General features: G+C 38.8%; 1 protein-coding gene across 3 annotated transcripts in view; it reads left to right on the top strand.

Annotated features, from left to right (window-relative positions):
* The window catches only part of NELL1 (neural EGFL like 1), a 286319-nt gene that overhangs the window by 205631 nt on the left and 60907 nt on the right, over positions 1-19781 (top strand). For all 3 annotated transcript variants that reach the window (XM_052694359.1, XM_052694361.1, XM_052694362.1), the window contains exon 15: positions 17598-17693. In XM_052694359.1, coding sequence (XP_052550319.1) covers positions 17598-17693 — 96 coding nt within the window. The remainder of the gene's footprint in view (positions 1-17597; positions 17694-19781) is intronic.

Raw genomic sequence — 19781 nt, forward strand, 5'->3', positions numbered from 1 at the left:
CTGATAACAGTCTACAGGAAGACATCTATTTAAACAGAAATAAACATGCCTTGGGATGCTTGGATCCTATTTTCAGCTTTATTAAGCTATTTTCAGCTTTATTAAGAATGCTGTGTTTAATTTTTCCAGCATTTCCAGCCCCATTAATTTAGTTTACACCGCATTTGGATCAATTAGTGCTCTAGATGATAATGCACTATTTGCCTCTGCCTATTTAAAACAAGAGAAATAACAGGATGGATTTTCAGCATGTTAAAAGAATTTGGAGTTTGTCCAAAGATTCTGATTAGTACAAATGGTAAATTTCAGAGCCTGGCCAAATAGGAACAAATTTTCCATGTTGGGTAACTATCCAGTGGATTTATTTTCTCACTCCAGTGAGTTCTCATACCCACTCTTCTAGCAAAATCTTGGCTTCAAGGTGTTTTATCCCCAGTAGACATATTCTCATCAAGAGTGTCCTTCAAAGGAGTAGAAACGAGTTAATAATAACAGAGATAAAGCCACCAAATATTCAGGGAGGGGAGGAAAAAAAAACACACTGCTTTCTAATGGCAGATTTTGAAAGACTTTCTGATTTGATTGCAGTGCTTCTAGAAACCAGTAGAGATGGCATTCAGCTTTCCTGTTGTCATAAAAGGTCTTCATACATTTTCTTATTGGAGATTAAAAAAAATAGAGATCACAACAGTGGGGAAACAAACTCTCCAAACAAGTAATGCATGATGTTATTTGCATAGCCAAAATGCCAGTATGTTAGATTTCCTTGTCATTTGATCTCTGGAACCCACCAGATATCATAAAAATGGAGTCAAAGAAGTTGTGAATTTTCATGTTTCATTTTTGGTTTAGAGAAATGCCTGCTATAAAAAGCAAAGGTAAGACATCAATTTTATTACACTTTTTGAATACAGTAGGGTGCACTTAGCATAGTATCAGATCCTAATAACAACTGCTCCTGCCCACTCCTTAAGAGTATTGACAGCATTGAATTGTAGCTATTATTGTAAAGTGATGCTTCCTACAGTTTTATTGGTGACATATGCACTATAAAATACTGAATCATCAAGGAGCAATATGGGATTTTTTTTCTGCCAAAGAAATATGACTCAACTTGGATAAACTACCTCTATCTATTTTTGGTGTAGAATCATTTTGGAAGTTGTTCTGTTGAGTTACAGTGCTATTCTTTTGCTTTTGCATGAGTGAATAGTATCACATTTCATCTGAGTCTTTTATTTTCATTGTTCCCATGGGGTACCTTGTTTATTTGTCTTGCTGCTGGTCCACTGCAACATGTTTTAGTTTGATGTGATTGCTTACAAGTTTACACGCGATGACTCTTGTAATCTCATTCGCTTCACCAAACTTCATATGCAGAAACATTCCCATTTCACTGAAGCACCTTCTCAATGGCATAATGCAGATAAAGGCAGACGTAAGTCACTGTAAAAATTGCATTGTCATGCTGGATTTGTTGATTTATTCAGTGATAACAAAGGACAAAGCAATAGGTAAATGGCCTAGCCTGGATTCTTCCAAATACCTAACTGATGTAGAAATATTTCCTTCCTTTATTCTCCTTTTGGAAATGTCAGGAATCAGAGCTCTCCTAAGTAACAGTGTTCAGCTTCTTACAGTTTTAAATGCCAATTGAGTAAATGTGGAATCCTGAGAAAGCAAATTGCAAGAACAAACAAACAAACAAACAAAAAAACCCACAACCAACAAAAACCCTCAAAAAACTAATAAAAAAACCCCCACCAAAGCAAAACATGAAGCCAGTATTATTTATATAATTTATATATTTATATTTATATTATTTATATATGATATTCTACTGAAAGACTTGCACTGTCTTTATCTTACCCTCATAGTTTTTTGAAGTTCTGCCACCCCCCTAAAGCTTGAGAATGACTGTGCTGGCTAACATGCCATATAGGCCACTGTTGAAAAGGTTTCTTTCAGGTAGACATAGAAGTCTCTAGCAGTACACTGTGAGCATGGCAGTGTGAGGAATTCTGCCCAGCTACAGACACTCTCAGTTCTGTGGATAACTAGATGACTTCAGGCTCCAGGTTGCCATTCAGAAGAGAGAAACCGCACGCCCATCAGGATGCGCACTCCTGCACAGTGGATTTTTCTCTGCAAAGGTTCAGGTCTGCTGTCCATTACTTTCCTTAAGTCTCTTTGGTGCCTGTACAAATACAGAGCTCTGGCTTTGTAATGACATGTCAGCTCAGGAAATCTTGGCATGTCAGGTGCAGTGCGCACAAGAATGATGCTCATGTTAACTAGAAACTGGCTTTCTGTCCAGTGTATATTTTATTTAATGTTTTCTATTTATGTAACAACAAGATTTCATTATTCTGATTCTATCCAGCAGCAGTTTTTGTTTGCTGCTTATGATTGATTTTATGCAGCATAAGAGATTTAGTTCTTTTTGGTATATAATATTCGTATGGTGTAGAACAAACCTAGTAATTTTATTGAGACTTTCTGAAAACCCACAAATAAGCAGCAGTGTAACAACAGCATGCATAAAGGTTCACCGAGCTCTGCAGAAAGCTGCTTTTCCCCACAATTTGACTTCCCTTGTCAGTGCAAGTTAGAGCAGACCAGCTGATTGCTGCTCAGTGGAATCATACCTTTTTTACAAGATCAAACCTTGTTTCACTCAAAAACCATCTTTAAACAGAAATGGCTTTTGTTCTCAGCCAACTGTGGGAGAAAATTCTCAGTTTAAGGTTTCAGAAATTGTATTTTATTTTCACTTGAAGGAAGATGGAGCAATTTCAAGGGGTTTCTTTACTCTGCTGGAGCAGAGTATTAGTGAAGCTGTAGAATATTTGCATTACTTGTTCTTTGATTGATGTTTTTTTTTTTTTTCCCTGGCACTATTAGATGTGTTTTCAGCTTAGCACATGTATAATTACAAACACGAATGTCTTCACAACAAACAAAACCATGTTGTCTGAAGTATGTCTTAATGCTACACATATAGAGCTCATTCTTGGCTTGACTAATATGCTTTGGTGTTCAGCTGTCATTTAAAGTTGTGCTTCAGATGCACTCATTTCCAGTGAGATATATGGGGAGTAGATTCTGTAGGAGAGAATATATTGCAGTGGATCATTTCACGAATTATGGTGTAATAACGTTATATTTTCATCCCTGATGAGTGACATTTTAATATGGAAGTGAGTACCAAAGTATTGCACCATTGCTTTGCACAGCACATTCTCCTTTACCATAATTTGCACTAGATAGTTAAAATAAACGTCACCTCAAGTGGTTTCCTTCCCTGTCTAGATTGTGATTGCTCCTAATAACGTTGGAATATTTGAAGGCGCCTTTGCATCAGCGTGTAAATCCAACCTATTTTTTATTTTCAACTGCAAGTTTTTCCTCTCTGCCTGCCTGCTGATGCTTGAAGCACAATATTTTAAAAGTTAATTCTCCCAGACGTCACTCCTATTTGTGACTTGCTTCAAACAGCACATGCTTTGTGGAGCTCATTTGCGTGTTCTTTTAAGATGTGCTTGAGATTCAAAACGTATCTTTTCTGAAAATATTTTTTAGAACAAAGACTTGAGCGAAACCAATATAAGCTCCAGTATAGGCTGCCTATAGGCACGAAGGGCACGAAGTCAGGGATTCAGGTTGTTTGTGTTTTGTAAAGTCGGCAGCTTGTTATCAGCCGGAGCTGCTGCTATCAGATTGCTGAGACCCTTAGCGTGAGGGATGTTAAGAACAGAAACATGCAGGTGTGGAAAGTGGAGCTGTTCGAAAAGTTGTTTCACTGACTTTCATAGAAGCCACTCACAGCAGGCAGCTGGAAAAGCTAACAATTAAAATGAGCCTTATATCCTTTAAATCACAACTGACGTGGGCCATACGGCACACCATTTTGTCTTTGTCCACATGACTTCTTCAGCCTTACAGTCGGCATGATGCTGCCAGAGGTTGCACAGTGGCTCTTGTCATTCTTCTGTGCTTTAGGTTGCAAACCTGGGGCATCTTTGTGTGCATAACTGCCAAATGTATGAAGAATTCATATACAATCGAGTCTGCTAAGAGCAGGCTTAGCTGCTTGTTGTTATTCAGAGAAGCATGATGTTATGAGCAGTAGAAGCATGTGCTGGAGCAACAAAAATAAAAGCCGTACCCTTGCTAGTTCCTCACACAGCATTTAATGGGTATGAGGCAGTTTAGTCATGATACTGGGAAACTGATACATCTGTTAAGAGAAAGTACATTCTATGCACCATAAAATTAAATGTTGCATTGCCAAGCAATGCACTGAGTATTCTTTCAGTCAATTTTTGCAAATTAAATATTGTGAAATGATATCGTAAGAAGGTGATGCTGGAAGTCTATTTTGAAAACGTATTCCACTGGGAGCACGCACTGCTTGATAGGAAGATTGCAGCTGCCATTTAAGCAGCTTTGTTTTTTTCTACATTAAAAATATATTGTGTACTGTTTGCAGGCTATAGCATAGAAGGATATTTCACATTTATGTTGAACCTTATCATTCTAAATGAATCCCGAGTACTAAAAATATCTATAGAGCATATGCTCTGTGGCACTAGCAAACTCTGTTGACAAGCTGTGAGGTAAACACGCAGGATCTGGAACATTCTGTGTACATCAGGGAGGAAAATTTTGGTCAGGCACACCAACCTTGAAGTACTGTGCACCTTTGAACCAGCACGTTTGAGGGACACCACACCAATGTAGAGATTATCTCATTACTTTGATTTTTTGAAGCACAACGACATCTTGCTAGTGCCCATACAGCAAAATACAGAGCAGCTGATGCAGAATCGTTGCTGTTAGATTTGTGGCCACATAGGCTTTTCTCTGTAAGAAGCAACCAAGGATCTGTATTTCATCTTCATCTCCCTTTGCACTTCCCCTACCTTTGACTTCCTAAAGCATTTTCCATAGGGAAATATCAGAGAAAGGGAGCAGATGGCAGAAACTTCAGTCAGCACTACACATTCTTCTTAGCTATTAGCTAAGATGTTGGTGTGGTTTTGTGTCTGTAGGAACACAAGTCAATGGCACACTCCTATAAATTGCCACAGAAATGTATTCCTCAGAGTCTGGGAGATTAAGAATTTTGGGGGTAAGTTCTTAGTCACTATGTAAACTGATTTAGTTTTACTAATTGACATGAGCAGTATGTGGCCCCGTGGGTTTCTACAATGCTCTTGGCTCAGCCAAAGATTATACAAGCAAGGATTGTGTTTGCTTTTCTGCTCTTGCTTGTTAAATATGTTCTTTTTTAAATTATATTTCCGTAGTCGATTCTTTTCTTAAAAAAAAAAAAGAAAAAAGAAAAAGAAAAAAGTGCCTTGCAGGTTCAGGTTCTTAATGTGTCTGCCTCACTGGGGGGTTGTAGGGCTTAATTGTTTATAATGTGGAAAAGCTTGAGATGAAAGGAATCATGTAGTAGCAATGTATTATGATGATTATAAGGCTGATGGCGATGCATATCACACCTGCTGTCACACCAGCTTGAGCAAAAGCAATCTAAACCTTTATGCTGAAATTCCAGCGTAGTGGAGAGAACAATATCTGTGTTTTCAGTTATTTTTCAGTGAAGTTTCAGTTCTCAGTGTGTTTTCTCCATTGAAAAATCTGGTGGCTATCTCATCTGAGAAGATCAAAATTTATTCTTTTTATCTTATTTCCTTACATCTTAGGATAAAACTTACCTGATAAGATTATCCCAGGTAAACTGAGATGACCATATGAACAGGTCTTTTGCCACTGGGAAAATGAAAATAATTGCTAAAAAGCTACATTTTTTTTCCCCTCAAGAAAACTCTGCTTTTCTGGTAATGCTTTAGCTACTGTAAAGCCTTCTAATTGAAAATGCAGATAAGCACTGCCGTTATTTCTATCCTATTAATAGTTGTTTGCGTTCTCTTTTTAATCCAACAAATGCAAAGGTCAGAAGAGTAAAAGAGTGTGCAAGTCATCCAGACCTAAGTGCTGTGATATGCCTTAGCAGTGTAATTTAATCTTTTTTTTTTCCCTTCATTGTTTTCTTTATCATTCTTGCTTTCCCTTATATAAACTTGATATGATTGAGACAGAATACCCTGGGGTATTGCTAATGGGATACAGAGCTTTTCATCTCTTGGCTGCCAGCTTGGCGGTCTCTCAGTGAATACAGTCCTTTATCTGTTAGAGACTGCAAGGTAAGCTAGATTTTACAAATGAGGATTAACTCTTACTTCTTTTCCTTAGTAGTGAAATGTCTACATCTAACATGGCATCTTTCTTGATAAGGAGTGAAGATTGGATAGGTATTGTGTATGAATTCTGAACACTTCCTACAACAGAAAAACAAACAGGCTAAGCAAGACCTTCCTTGCCAGAGGATTCTGATCTCTGAAACTGACAATTCCCATCTTTCGTGTGTTGTGTTCAACAAAATGCAATCGTCCTTTGAAAAAGGCATTTTATTTCTGGTGGAATGGCTTGGCAGAATTAATGTGATTTAAAAGATGATGCAAAAGCCCATTAAAAAATATTTTCAGAGGTAATGTTCCTTGCAGCACACCAGAAGTATAATGTTAAAAAGAGAGGTAACTCTTCAATTCTAATGTGTTTGTTTAAAGTTACTGCTCCATGTCTAGTAATGTCTTCACAGAATTACAGAATTGTAGGGGTTGGAAGGGACCTCCAGAGATCATCGAGTCCAACCCCCTTCTTTACATATCCTTGATCCACCAGGAGAGCCAGTGTTGTTTTATTTCATATTTTCTTCTTCCACCTTCCAGTATTGTCACTATTGGGTAGCTGCACAGAAAGTGGGGTATTAGATCAAGTAATTATTTATAGGGTTTACCTATCAAAACAAGTACGTGTTTTCAGTTTCAACTGTTGGGCTTGGGAGATTGCAGCAGCCTTTACAATAATACTACTGAGTCTAACACTGGAAAGTAACGTGTTTACTTCCAGCCAAAAGTGAAAATGCTCTTCCTGAAGTTTCTTTACAATTTCAAAACATAATGCTCTTCATAAATACCACAAGATGTTTTATAGATGCTAGGTGTTGTTTTTTTTTTTTTAATGGCTATTCAATATTCAATTCTTTTTAATAATATACTTTTGAAGATGTTTTTTGAGATAGCTGGGTATCTTTTTATTAAATTGCATAGAGTACCTTTAATGCTACTTCTTACAGGTAAATAAAGTTAGGCTTTATTGGCGAAGGCCCCAATCAAGTCTTCTAAGTAAAGCAAAAAAGTGGAATCATAGAATCGTAGAATCCTTAGAGTTGGAATGGACCTTTAAAGATTATCTAGTCCAACTCCCCTGCAATGAACAAGGACATGCACAGCTAGATCAGACTGCCTAGGGCCAGATCCAGCCTCACCTTAAAAGTCTCCAGGGATGGGGCATCTATCATCTCTCTGGACAACCTGTTCCAGTGCCTCACCACCCTCACCGTAAAAGACTTTTTCTTCCTTAGATCCAACCTAAATCTACCCTCTTTAAGTTTGAAACCACTTTGCCTTGTCCTATCATAACAGACTCTGCTAAAGAGTCTGTCCCCTTCTTTCTTATAGTTCCCTTTCGATACTGAAAGGCTGCACTCAGGTCTCCCCAGAGCCTTCTCTTCTCCAGGCTGAACATCCCCAGCTCTCAGCTGGTCCCCGTAAGTGAGATGTTCCATCCCCTGGATCAATTCTGAGGCCCTCCTCTGTACACGCTCCAACAGGTCCATGTGTTTCCTGCCCTGAGGACTCCAGATCTGGATGCAGTACTCCAGATGTGGCCTCACAGTGCAGAGCAGAGCGACAGGATCACCTACCTCATCGTGCTGGCCATGCTTCTTTTGATGCAGCCCAGGATATAGTTGGCTTTCTGGGCTGCAAGGGCACATTGCTGGCTCACATCCAGCTTCCCATCCACCAGTACCCCCAGGTCTTTTTCTGCAGGGTTGCCTCGACCAAGTGCAAGATCTTGCATGTAGATTTGTTGAGCTTCATGAGGTTCACCTGGGCCTGCTGCACAAGCCTGTCTAGGTCCCTCTGGATGGCATCTGGTCCCTTTGGTGTGTTGACCACATCCTACAGCTTGGTCTCATCAGCAGACTTGGCTGTGGGTACACTTGACCCTACAATCACAGTCGCTGATAAAGATATTAAAGAGTTTCAGCTCTACAACTGACCCTTGTGGGACACCATCTGTCACCAATCTCCATCCAGATATGGAGCCATTGACCATCACTCTCTGAGCTCAATCCTACTAGATTCCTGGGGGATGAAAAACTTAATGTGAGCCAGCAGTGTGCTCTTGCAGCTCGAAACGCAGATGATATCCTGGGCTCCATCAGAAGAGGGGTGGCAAGCAGTTACAGGAAGGTGATTCTTCCTCTCTGCTCTGCTCTCGTGAGGCCCCATCTGGAGTACTGTGACCAGGTCTGTGGCCCCAATACAAGAAAGACCGGGAGCTGTTGGAGAGGGTCCAGAGGAGAGCCACAAAGATGATCAGGGGTCTGGAGCACCTCCCCTACAAAGACAGGCTGAGGGAGCTGGGCTTGTTCAGCCTGGAGAAGAGAAGGCTGTAGGGTGACCTCATTGCAGCCTTTCAGTACCTAAAGGGAGCCTACAGACAGGAGGGGAATCAACCCTTTGAAAGGGTTGATAACTGCAGGACGATGGGAAATGGTTTTAAGTTGAGGGAGGGGAGATTTAGGTTGGATGTCAGGGAAAGTTCTTTACAGAGAGAGTGGTGAGGTGCTGGAACAGCTGCCCAGAGAGGTTGTGGATGCCCCATCCCTGGAGGTGTTCAAGGCCAGGTTGGATGAAGCCCTGGGCAGCCTGGTCTAGTATTAAATGTAAAGATTAGCAGCCCTGCATGTGGCAGTGGGGTTGGAGCTTATGATCTTGAGGTCCATTTTATGATTCTACAGCAAGTTCTTCTTCCTTTGAACAGTTCACCCCTCAAATTCATATCTTTCCAGTTTGGAGAGAAAGATATTGTGGGGTGCCACTTCAGAGGCCTCACTGAAGTCCAGATAGTTGACAGAAAACTTATGTACCTCAGCTTTCTCCTCGTCTGTCGTTACCAGCTTGTCTGTGTCACTCACTAGGGGTGGGTACGCCCTACTGGACTTTCCTTTTCTGGTTGAGATATATGTAGAAGCCTTTTTTGTTCTTTTTGGCATCCTTTGCCAAGTTAAGTTCAAGCTGGGCCTGTACTCTGTACATATGTAATATTTGGGTAGAATCCTGTTAGTCTTAGGCTGAAAGAACGTGGAGCAGAGTGCTGGGATCCAGAGAACTGGAGACACACACAGAATGTAATGTGCACTGCAGGAAAACTGTTCTTAGGTTGTCTGAATGTTCCATATACTGCACTGGGTTCTAACAGACCTACGATTACTTGCACTGGTTACTGAATTCTGAGTTTTTTCAGCAAATTCAATGGGATTTTAATCAAGGTTTTGTTAAGGCTGTGATAATGCATCACATTAGGCAAGGGAAAATGCTTATATTGTGTTTCTAGAATGCGTTTATTTATCTTTAAATTGGGATTGATTAAGCACAACTGATTTCTGAAGAGACTGAGAGCAACTGTATTGTGGCTGAAATGGAAGCACGTTAGGAAGTTCATATCTTTCCTCTCTTCTGCTGCTGCATGTTGGGACAAACGGAACTGCACCACGTTGTGATAATTTGTTGTCTTTAGTTTTCCCAGTTAGGTTTTGATGAAGAGAAAATATTGCTGTAATACTTACAGTTTTTAGTAAAGAAAGAAAGGAAGAAAACGGGAATATACACATTGTATTGATATACTACAAAGGAAAACCCCAGCAGTATGGTATTCCATTTCTTGTTCATCAGAAAATATTTTAGGTGAAAATTTTATTAATCACGATGGATAACTTCCACATCCAAAAGGAAGCTCTAATGCTGTTTTAATACAAAGGAAATAATGTTTATCACTGTGAATCATTGTACTAATTTTAAAGGAGTTGATGTTTCATTCATCAGAAAAACCCAACAAAAAATCCACCAGCCAAACAGCACCTGAGCCCATCCTGCAAGCACTTGGGTGAACAGCTTACTTCTGCAGTACAAATGGCCACAGCTTGATTGCCTATCAGTCAAGCAAAACACCAAGAGAATTTAACATCATTTAACAGCAAAGGAAGGGCCTGCATGGAAGAGTCAGCGCCTTTTGTGAGAGACGCTCAGGCTTCCAAATTCACTTCAGTCTTAATTTCAAAAGTGCTGTATGACAGAGCAGTAGGTACTTGAAAAGATTGACTGTCAAAGCAGCTAAAATAATCTAATGTCAATCTTTACCACAGTAGTTTACTACTTTGGTAAATACTATATATGCAAATACATGAGCAGATAAAATCATGCATACACACACACTACAATATTCACCCATCATTCCTACCTGATATACTCACTGTTACTTACAATCCTTCCAGATACTTTTCTGTTTTGTCCATTTCCTTCACTCTTAGTGTGCATTGCCTCAAGTTTGATTGAACTCCTTCACGTTTTTCGGAGTGCTTTGATCAAACACTTTTCCAAACCCAAATTTCAAGATCACTGATCTTTGTTCATACTTAGCTTTAAGGAATAGTTTTGTACTTGCAGGATTTGAATAAGTGGGTTGACGCTCATTTCATTTTTGTATGTAATGTTACTCTTACATGTGTATTCTCTATAAATATAAATCAGGAATAACAGTTTTACAATCAGCTGTTGGAGGCCTGAGATTTATAGGCTCTTCCTGAGTTGAACTAATGCATGCCTCATGCATCCCGTGTATGAATTCTCATGTGTTAATTAGGTTGGAATTCACTCACAAAGGTGAGGAACTGCATGTCTGAGGAGTTATCTTCTGGTCTCAGGTGTATTCATGTGCTGATTGACAGGCTGATCCACGCTCCCCTTTCTACTCCAACACGAGATGAAAATTTTCCATTTGATTCTTTTGCACAGTGTTTTTTCCTGCCAGATACGGCCTTCTCTGACTCCAGCCTGCTGGAAAAAGGCAGCAGTGGCATTTGGCAGAGTTTGTGTTGAATAAGTCATGCCCTACATCCAGCGATTGTAGTTCACTGAACCTAGGAGAGTTTTGTGCTTTTATAAATGGTACCATCACACTTGAGTACAGCAAAAGAGTGTAGAACCTCTCCTGCACTCTTTGTTTCTGTGCTTTCTCTTTACTTTCTCAGCTATCTTCTAAGCCTACCTCAGCAATGGGTATCTTCTGATTATTCTGATATTTGGCTAACACAGTTGGATTGTTATCAGCTATGACCTTGTGTGTACTTGGCTGAGAAAATTCAATCAGCTAATGAAATTGTGGTCTTTCCATCAATTGATTATCAAATTGCTTGTGTGGCTCAGTTACTCCATCTCTTCCAAAAGTCAGCATGTTTTTTTTTTACCCACACAGCCTGTGCCTGACCCCTTCCTCACCTTTCCTGAATGTCCCCTTTTTCACTTCACGTACATGTAGACTTGGAATTCAGACAAATACCACCATTTTACAGATCACCTCATTGAAAATAAATCAGTAAGATGGCATTTCAAATACATGTGAGAAGTCGATATGACTTTCTCTTTTATAGCACCCAGTGCAGCAGCCTCCAGAAATCTGCTGATTTGGGAGGAAAACAGAGATGATGTAAAGTTTGGGTCAGTGCTTGCTGAGGCAATGACTGGAAGGAGTGTTCTACATTTCAGGTGGGGAATTCAGCACTGAGCAGAAGCCTGCACTGGGCACCTGCAAAAGGTGTATTTGCTGATACTTTTCTCCATAACTCCCTGTACCAATACATAATCTTTGAAAAGTGTGTCAGGCTGAAGCTCTAATTGAGGTCTTCTAGAAAGTGGCTGTAGGTTTAATTGTAAAACAGTACTGTATGGCTTCATACCTGTGTTTGACTATGAAGTGCAAACTCCTCTTTTTGCTGTATCTGCTTACATACTGAAACTGATGTTATTATGAGGCCAGCTATGGTTCTGGATGAATGTGAGCACCCAGTACTTTGGGGTCAAAAATGCAAAGAAGGTGATATTTTGTGTGCTGTATAGAGGGCATGGGCTCACCTTCAGCTGTGCTGCAATTGCTGCTGCCAACTGAAAACCCATTGCTAAAGCACTCGTTATTGAACCTCTCTTACCCTTTATGCTGTCAAATTGAAGAGGACTGCTGCTTAGTAAACAAATTGTACAGATGCTCTTAGAACATTGGTCCTTGCTACTTCCTGGTGCTGCTGAGACGAAGAGAAAGCAAGGACTATCCATTCTGGACAGTTACTTGTGAGTTCAAATATTTGCTCATGCTCAAGTGGAAGAAAAGAGACCCTAAGTAAATTAGGTGTTTCTATTTTAATGGAGTTACTTTTTTTGAAAATTAGTGGACAGGTAGGATAAAGAAAAAGAAAAGGAGTACAATAAATAACAGTCTTGCTTGCATTATATTAGGTCATATAGTAGGTCTTGCCTATATTAGCTATATTATACCTATGATATAACTGTATGTATGCCCGTGGTATGTTGTGGTGGCTGATGTATTTAGCTGTGGATGTGTGAACTGTGCTGCACTAAAGCAATGCTGAGAAACAGGCCTATTAAAAGGTACATTTATTAAATGTATCTCAATATATGAATTTTTATAAAATTAATTTTGTGATAAAATTAATTCTGTGATATATCATTGTTACTTTATTGGAAAGTTAATTTTGGTGTGGATCAGGAAATAGTGTTTAATATATGTCAATTTTACTAGGGAAAGTGACTTTTGTATCTCTTCACAGTCAAGTAATTTTCCTATAAATTTGTAGGATAATTACTTTTATTTGTGCTTTTCTTTTAATAAAAAGTGAATTATTATAATAGATATTTTCACTATATGTTATATAATATCTAATAATTACTGTCTTACGCTTAGAAGTAAGAATAAGAGCTCTCTCAAAATGAGAGTTACACAGTGCAATACCTGCTTCCACATAGCAGCACGGTGAAGTATTGAATTGTACTACCATACAAACAGGATACTGAAAGTAACTTCTTTAGCTTTTTGGGAAAATTGATTGGAACCTCAAAGCCAAACTGCCTAGCTTTTTCTGAGTTTTATAAGTAGAGTGCTAAAGAGAGGCTACAATTTTCAGTACTAAGCATTTGAAGCTGCACTTGACGTGCTGCTTCCGTCCTGGCTGTCTTACACATTGGTATCTAGATCGAGGAAAGAAGAAATAGAACAAAAAAACCCCAAAACAATAAAACAAAACAAAAGTTTCTTGCCTTCCTCAAAAAAGAAAAAAAACAACCCAGCATTAAATTATTCTTTTCCTTCTTGGGGATGTCCATAATACCCTCAACTGGGAACGGAGATAATTGTATTTATCTGGATGGGCCTGTATTCCGTAAATAAGTTGACTGTGGATGTGCAACTTGAGCACGTGCAGGACATGGTGCCAAGTTTGCTATTTTTTTTTTTTTTTTTTTTGTGGATCTGTAATGTAAGAATTTCTTGTCCCTGCAACGTTCCACAAAAATGGCAAATTGAGCAGATTCATCATTTTGATTGCTTCGTACTTGACAAATCTACCAAAGAGGAAATCAAAAATCTGGCTCCTCTGCAGAGAAATTTTATCTATTTAGGAAAGATCACAGAATCACAGAATTGTAGGGGTTGGAAGGGACCTCCAGAGATCATCGAGTCCAACCCCCCTGCCAAAGCAGGTTCCCTACAGCAGGTCGCACAGGTAGGCATCCAGGTAGGCAGATCTTTATATGATAAAGGCTTTGACTATGGAGGAAGAAATCCATTAGCATTACAGAGAGTAATGTTCACTTGGGCAGAAATCTCTTGACGTTAGTAGATTCTGTTTTCTTTACAACAAAGGTTTACTGTCATAGCCTTTACTGTAATGGCATCTTCTCTTAATTTTCCTCACGAAACCTTATTGCAAATTCAGTAACCATATTCCTTTTCAACAAGATTTCCAGACTGAAAATACTTTCAGAGGCAGGATCTACTTATGGGAATACATTAGAAGAATGATTGAACTGTGATTTATTTTTCTTGAGTTAACTTTTTCTGAGCAGGAAGGAGACTACAGCCAAGGTTTGTAACTGGGAGCTCTGAGGTACTATTGGGGCTTTTTCCAGCCATAATAGAGATTTGATATTGGAGGGTCTAAACTACGGTGCAAGTCATAGATCTCCCAGCCCCTAAGATGTATGACAAACCATAAGCACCAAAGCAGGTAGTTTTATGAGAGCGTGGGCACTCCAGTTGATTTACTGTTCAGTCACAGCTGCTCCCTGTTGGGTCCTCTGTTTTGTGAGTAAGGTGTAAGTACAGAAGTGAGGTAAAGATTTTCCTTAATTGATCCCTCCTATTGAGAGTACAAAGGAAAAACACTATTGCTGGGAAATAATTAATTTTGATAAAATATTCTAAAAGTTTTCAGTCAGAGGCAGAAATTCTGTTAAAGAAGAAAGTTCAAATGAGTGAAGCTGGTAAAATTACAAGCAGTTGAAATTGCGTTGCTGTCATAATGGATTTTGAGTATTCTTAACATTCAGAGCTGTGCTATCAGCGCTGCCTGAGCTCTCATTTCTGGCAGTTCAGAAAAGTAGCCTTCAGACAAACGTGCTGATTTTGTAACTGTGTTCACAGATTTGTGGTTTTGATGTTCTCTCTTCCTGCAGACCTACAATACAGGAATTAGAGGGTTTGTAGAAGAGTCATTTGAGGAACAGCAGGGTAATTGTGGGTGTCTTCCTTGGCATTTCCTTTCCTAGCATAAAAAGAAAGAAGCAATCTCCGCCACCAAAGCCTGAGCAACCAAAACAAGCCATTCAGAGCAGCTGGTCTGGGTTGCAGGGACCTTTTCAGCTTCTACAGAAATTGAAAAGAAGCATTAAATTCTTTCATTCTTCAATCATTGCCCAACTTCTTCCACAGTTGCATACTCATTCTGAATTCCCTGTGACAGGTTGCTGCCTGGGTGACTCCTCCCTACTGAGCAGTACAGGATCTTGTAACACTGCGATCCCTATAGCTTTTTGTTTGTTGTATATTTTTGTGGGTTTTTTAAAATAAGATGAAATTACTACATTATATGGTACGTAAAGGAGAGATGAATTTCAAAAGGCTTAACAAGAGCTCTGTCTATGCACACAGGAGGTGTGCTTGGGGATTGGTAAGCAGGAAGGATCAGGAGGACCCATGGCAGGCATCCCGTTTTCTCTCCCAGATACCAACATAATGCCTAGCAGTGCCTGCAGGTAGTAAGACTCCTCTGCTGCAGATGGAACATAAGTTTTGCACTTAAAAGATCTCCAATCTCATCCCAGAAACCCAGAAACCTTTTCCTCCTATTTATTTTAAAAGAAAACAGAACAAAAAGTGAGTGCACTGTGCATGCCTCGGGATAGATGTATTGTAGGAAGCAAACATTGCACTGTATTGGTTATGGTGGCAAAGTGTGAGTGCTCTTACTCAAGCCCCATCAATAAATGCATCTCTCCTCTGCTCTGATGACTTCCAGTGGACATGTGTGATTGTTATAGATAATGTTTATTTTTTTTATGACCTTTATTACTTCTACTTTAAGAAGCTTGTTCTTTCACGTATGTGGTTGTTATAGAAAATAAATATACAGATTTTAAATGCTTTATTACTGTATTTGAGAACTTGGTATAGTTCTTTCCCTGTTCAATGTGGTATATATTGCGAAGAAACTATTCATTTTTTTTTTCAGTGAGTCTGATTATATTTTCCTTTCTTTGCCCTTTATGTCTGCTTTGCCACAAGCTCCAATTCTTTTGTTGTGCAGAAACATCACTAATTCAATCTCTGGTTCCTCTTGTTTTCAAATAATAATTAAAAAAGTAGATGAATTTAACTGGCACCTTTTCTGAGTATGCTGAGACTAGAAGTGGGCAAACTCTCTCAAGAGCTACAGCAGGCACCTTTTACATCTCATCATGTTTTTCATGTTTTCTTTCTTGCTACTAATTTCAGCTTCCTGCAAATTCATACTTTTCTACAAGTATTTAATGAGAAAGAATCCCCAAGTGCTGTTCTTAAATCTTATTTCCCTTTTAAGTGGTTTGAAAATAGATATATTTCAGCAGATTCGCATCTGTGTGTCTGTGAGCAGGAAGTGTTACTGGACAAGAGCAGTGCTTTCTCCACACCATTGCCTTGTGCCAGTCCTAGGAGAGCTGATGTTCCCCTCTTTCCATCTTCTCCAAATCACTTCAGCGTTCCTCTGCCCATGTTATCCTGCACAAAACAGTATGATGTGTTACAGATTATGTTAGAGTACATCGGTCTCTGAGTTCCATGAAGATAAGATGATGTGCTCTTTTGCCTCTAAGCAGTTAAAAATTACAAAAGAGGCTTCCTAGTCCTCAGTACTGTCCTCTCTTTCTTTTTCTTTTAAGTGCAATGGAAAATAAATCTAAAACATTTATTCTGTTATCTAGCACTTTAGGCTTTTTCATAGCATTTGTAACATCTTTCTGCCAATGCTCCATCTGTGATTTTAGCTTCCAGAAAACACTTTTCAATTCTGTCATTGGCTTAAACGCAGAGAGCTACTGTTTAAATATTAATCGTAACTTCCTTTATAAGTGCAGTTAAGCTCACTGATTAACTTGTGAAGTTCAGTATCTATCTAGGAGAGAGTGAGGACTGTGTTTGTGGGTTCAGGGCCCACACTTAGCCTTAACCAAGTTTTTGTTGGAGTGAGCAGTGCCAAAATGATCGTGTCCTGATGCTTGCAAATTCCTTTCCTCTTCCCTCAATTCCCCTCCTTGCATATGCATTCAACAGAAGGCAAGAATAAAAAGTATCATTGAATTGCACACTTATTGGGTGCATCAAGGACTTCCTGCCAAACATGTATAACTGAGAAATATCACAGTGCTTGCTAGAAAAGCTGTGAGATTCATCATTTGTTTCAAATCCTAGTTATCTGACATGAACAATTGTGAAGTACTTGTGCATTTCTGTCAAGAATCACACTGTAATAGAGGCATTCTCCTGTGCTTGACACCTTCTCTTTTCAGTCACAAGCCTCCTCTTAATTCACCTTTTGATTCCATGAAATGTGCACTAATTCAAGGTTTGTAATTTGTCAGTGCACTTACAAATAAAACAAAAGGAAAATACAATGTTTACGGACCTTTCAATAAAATGCATTGGATGGAGATGAGAAACAAGCAGTTAGCAACGTCTGATCAGCCTGTTCTCCGTGGATCACCTGAGCATTGAAATTGTAGTACTTATATTGGGTATAACTGAAAGATCAGCCCCATTAAAATTGCATGCCATATTTTTCCCTTTTCTCTTCCAGATGGTTATTAATCTTTTATTGGTGGTTTGCCGATGGTGTAATCTGAATTTTTCCTTGTATCATTTAAATGACTTATTTCTCTTTATGTTTGCAGTTGGATTGAATTTTAGTACTTTTAATTCTGTTTAGAATTAGGGTGTTTTTGTTAGTAGCTTGCAAATGCATTATAGATTTGAAAAAATACTAAATAGCATCACATATTCCTTTCATTTTTCAGCATTCTGTGAAGAAGGATGCAGATATGGTGGAACTTGTGTAGCCCCTAACAAATGTGTCTGTCCTTCTGGATTCACAGGAAATCATTGTGAGAAAGGTAAAGTTTTGCTGAAACTCAGTTTCTTTGGTAAAGAGGAATAAGATATGCTGCATTAAGAAACTGTTGCTTTCCATTGTGTTGCTTTCAATTCATTCTGATTGATGTTTTCTCTTCAGTGAAGATACTTATTTTGATTCTTCCATAGCTGCTTTTCTCTTCAGTGAAAAACTATTTAAGTCCTACATCAAACAAGGGAAATTTTAAGTGATCAGGGATGTATTGGTTTTGGCTTCCAGTGGACACTTTTAATTAATTACAGAGGATGGTAGGTGAGAAAACATTTATTACACCTATTTCTGTGATGCAAGCTCAAGGTCACCTTCTGCTTTTTCTGAATCTATTGGCATACTAGGTCGGAATTCGGATGCTTCCTTTTCCCTGGAATTCTCAATTAATTTTTTTTGTATGAAACAAACACCAAACTAGAAATGACTGTTAAAAAGCCAGTTTTTGACTGGAACCAGAGCTTGTCAAGTAATTAAATAATTAGTGTATAAGTGTCTGTTTAAATCTCGGCTGTTCTGGTACAATAGAGAGTAATTTAAAGCCAATTGTCAACAAATTTGCTTTGAGTAGCTTCTGAAAACTGCTTTTACGGATGTACTTAAAAATTGAATACTAAAATCCCATAGTTTTTATTTGTCAGATTTTTTTTTTTAATGATTTGTGAATAAAATAGGCTGTTAATATTTTTGTCATCTTGAATTAATTTGAATCCTGCTTTTTCTTGCCTATGGCCTTTGGATTATTTGTTTTAAACAGAACTAAGCTCCCAAGCTGCTGACATTCAGCAATAAGACAGCATTCATGCTCAAGCAATATGAGCAGAACCTTCTTCAGAAGTCCACTCTAATCCTGCTGGCTACCCTCTCTGATGTGCTGTTTGTTCATTCCGTTCCAAAATGTCTGTTATTCAGCGGACACAGTACAAGCAGAGTAATGCTGGATAGCTGGTATGTGTCCTATCCACGTGAAAATGGTCCTATGCAACCAGTATCTGCTTTGTCCAGGGGTTCCCTGCTGATCCAGGCAGCCAGTGGCTTTAGGGCAGCTTTCAGCTCAGCTGCCTAATGTTCTTTCATCTGTGAATCTTAAAAGCATCTTTTTTTTTCCTTACGGCTGTAAAGGGACTTCCTTAACCAGAATACAGTCTTTAAATTGATGAAGTGATGGTTTAAAATTGACAAATGGATGACATAACTGCAATTGAAGGCTATGTTTTTCATGCTTTTGTGTTGTTTTGGTGTAAAATGTGAGTTAGCACACCAAGTAAAGGAAACACAGCAGGCACAGTACCCTTGGTATATCAGTAAATTTAAAGGTGTATATCAGAAGGATATAAAATCTGGAAGTCTGAAACCAGAAGGAACGTTTTTTGTTCTTTGGAGATATTTAGGATTTATCAGGATTCTGCTGCTCAAGCAAATGATGATAGCATTGAGAAATCCGACCTGAAAAACCGATTTGAAAACGAGTGGAGTTTTGCATGTGAGAAGTTGTCACGATTTAGTTGTATCAGCATGTTTGAAACCTTCAGCAGATACACCTTTTGCCATGTTCATATTTCAGTGGCTAGGTGACTGTCACGTTTCTGTGGTAACAGCTTCAGCCATCTGAAGGCACATACCCTGAGAAAACAAAGAAAACTGCATGTTGGGAGTAGAAAGGTGATGAACTATCTTTGAAGCAGGCCCCTTTGATTACTTGCTGACTTCTGGAAGATATAGAGGTGTCAGGAACAGGAGGTAGTTCAGTGAAGACTTCCTCCGTAGTCTCATTGAATTTTGCTGTGTTTTTTTTTCTTTCTTAATCTTAGAAATAAACACGTTGTTATAGTAATAGCAATAGCATTCCTTCATTGACATAGTCTGAAGACTGTGAAAGGGTGGGGCATCAGTTTAATTTAAAGCTTAAATGTTCCTGGTAAAATCTTGTCTAATGTAAGCTGATGGTAAGCTGATGTATGTCTGAAGCAAAATGATGTGTTTTGGGAATGCATTCTATTTGTCATGCTGCATTTAAATATGCCCTTCAAAACAACCACACAGCAATCTCTCATATGTTATTTGTGAACAGAAAGGACTC

The sequence above is a fragment of the Tympanuchus pallidicinctus genome, unplaced genomic scaffold, assembly GCF_026119805.1.
Source record: "Tympanuchus pallidicinctus isolate F22 unplaced genomic scaffold, pur_lepc_1.0 scaffold3, whole genome shotgun sequence".
Classification (NCBI taxonomy): domain Eukaryota; kingdom Metazoa; phylum Chordata; class Aves; order Galliformes; family Phasianidae; genus Tympanuchus; species Tympanuchus pallidicinctus.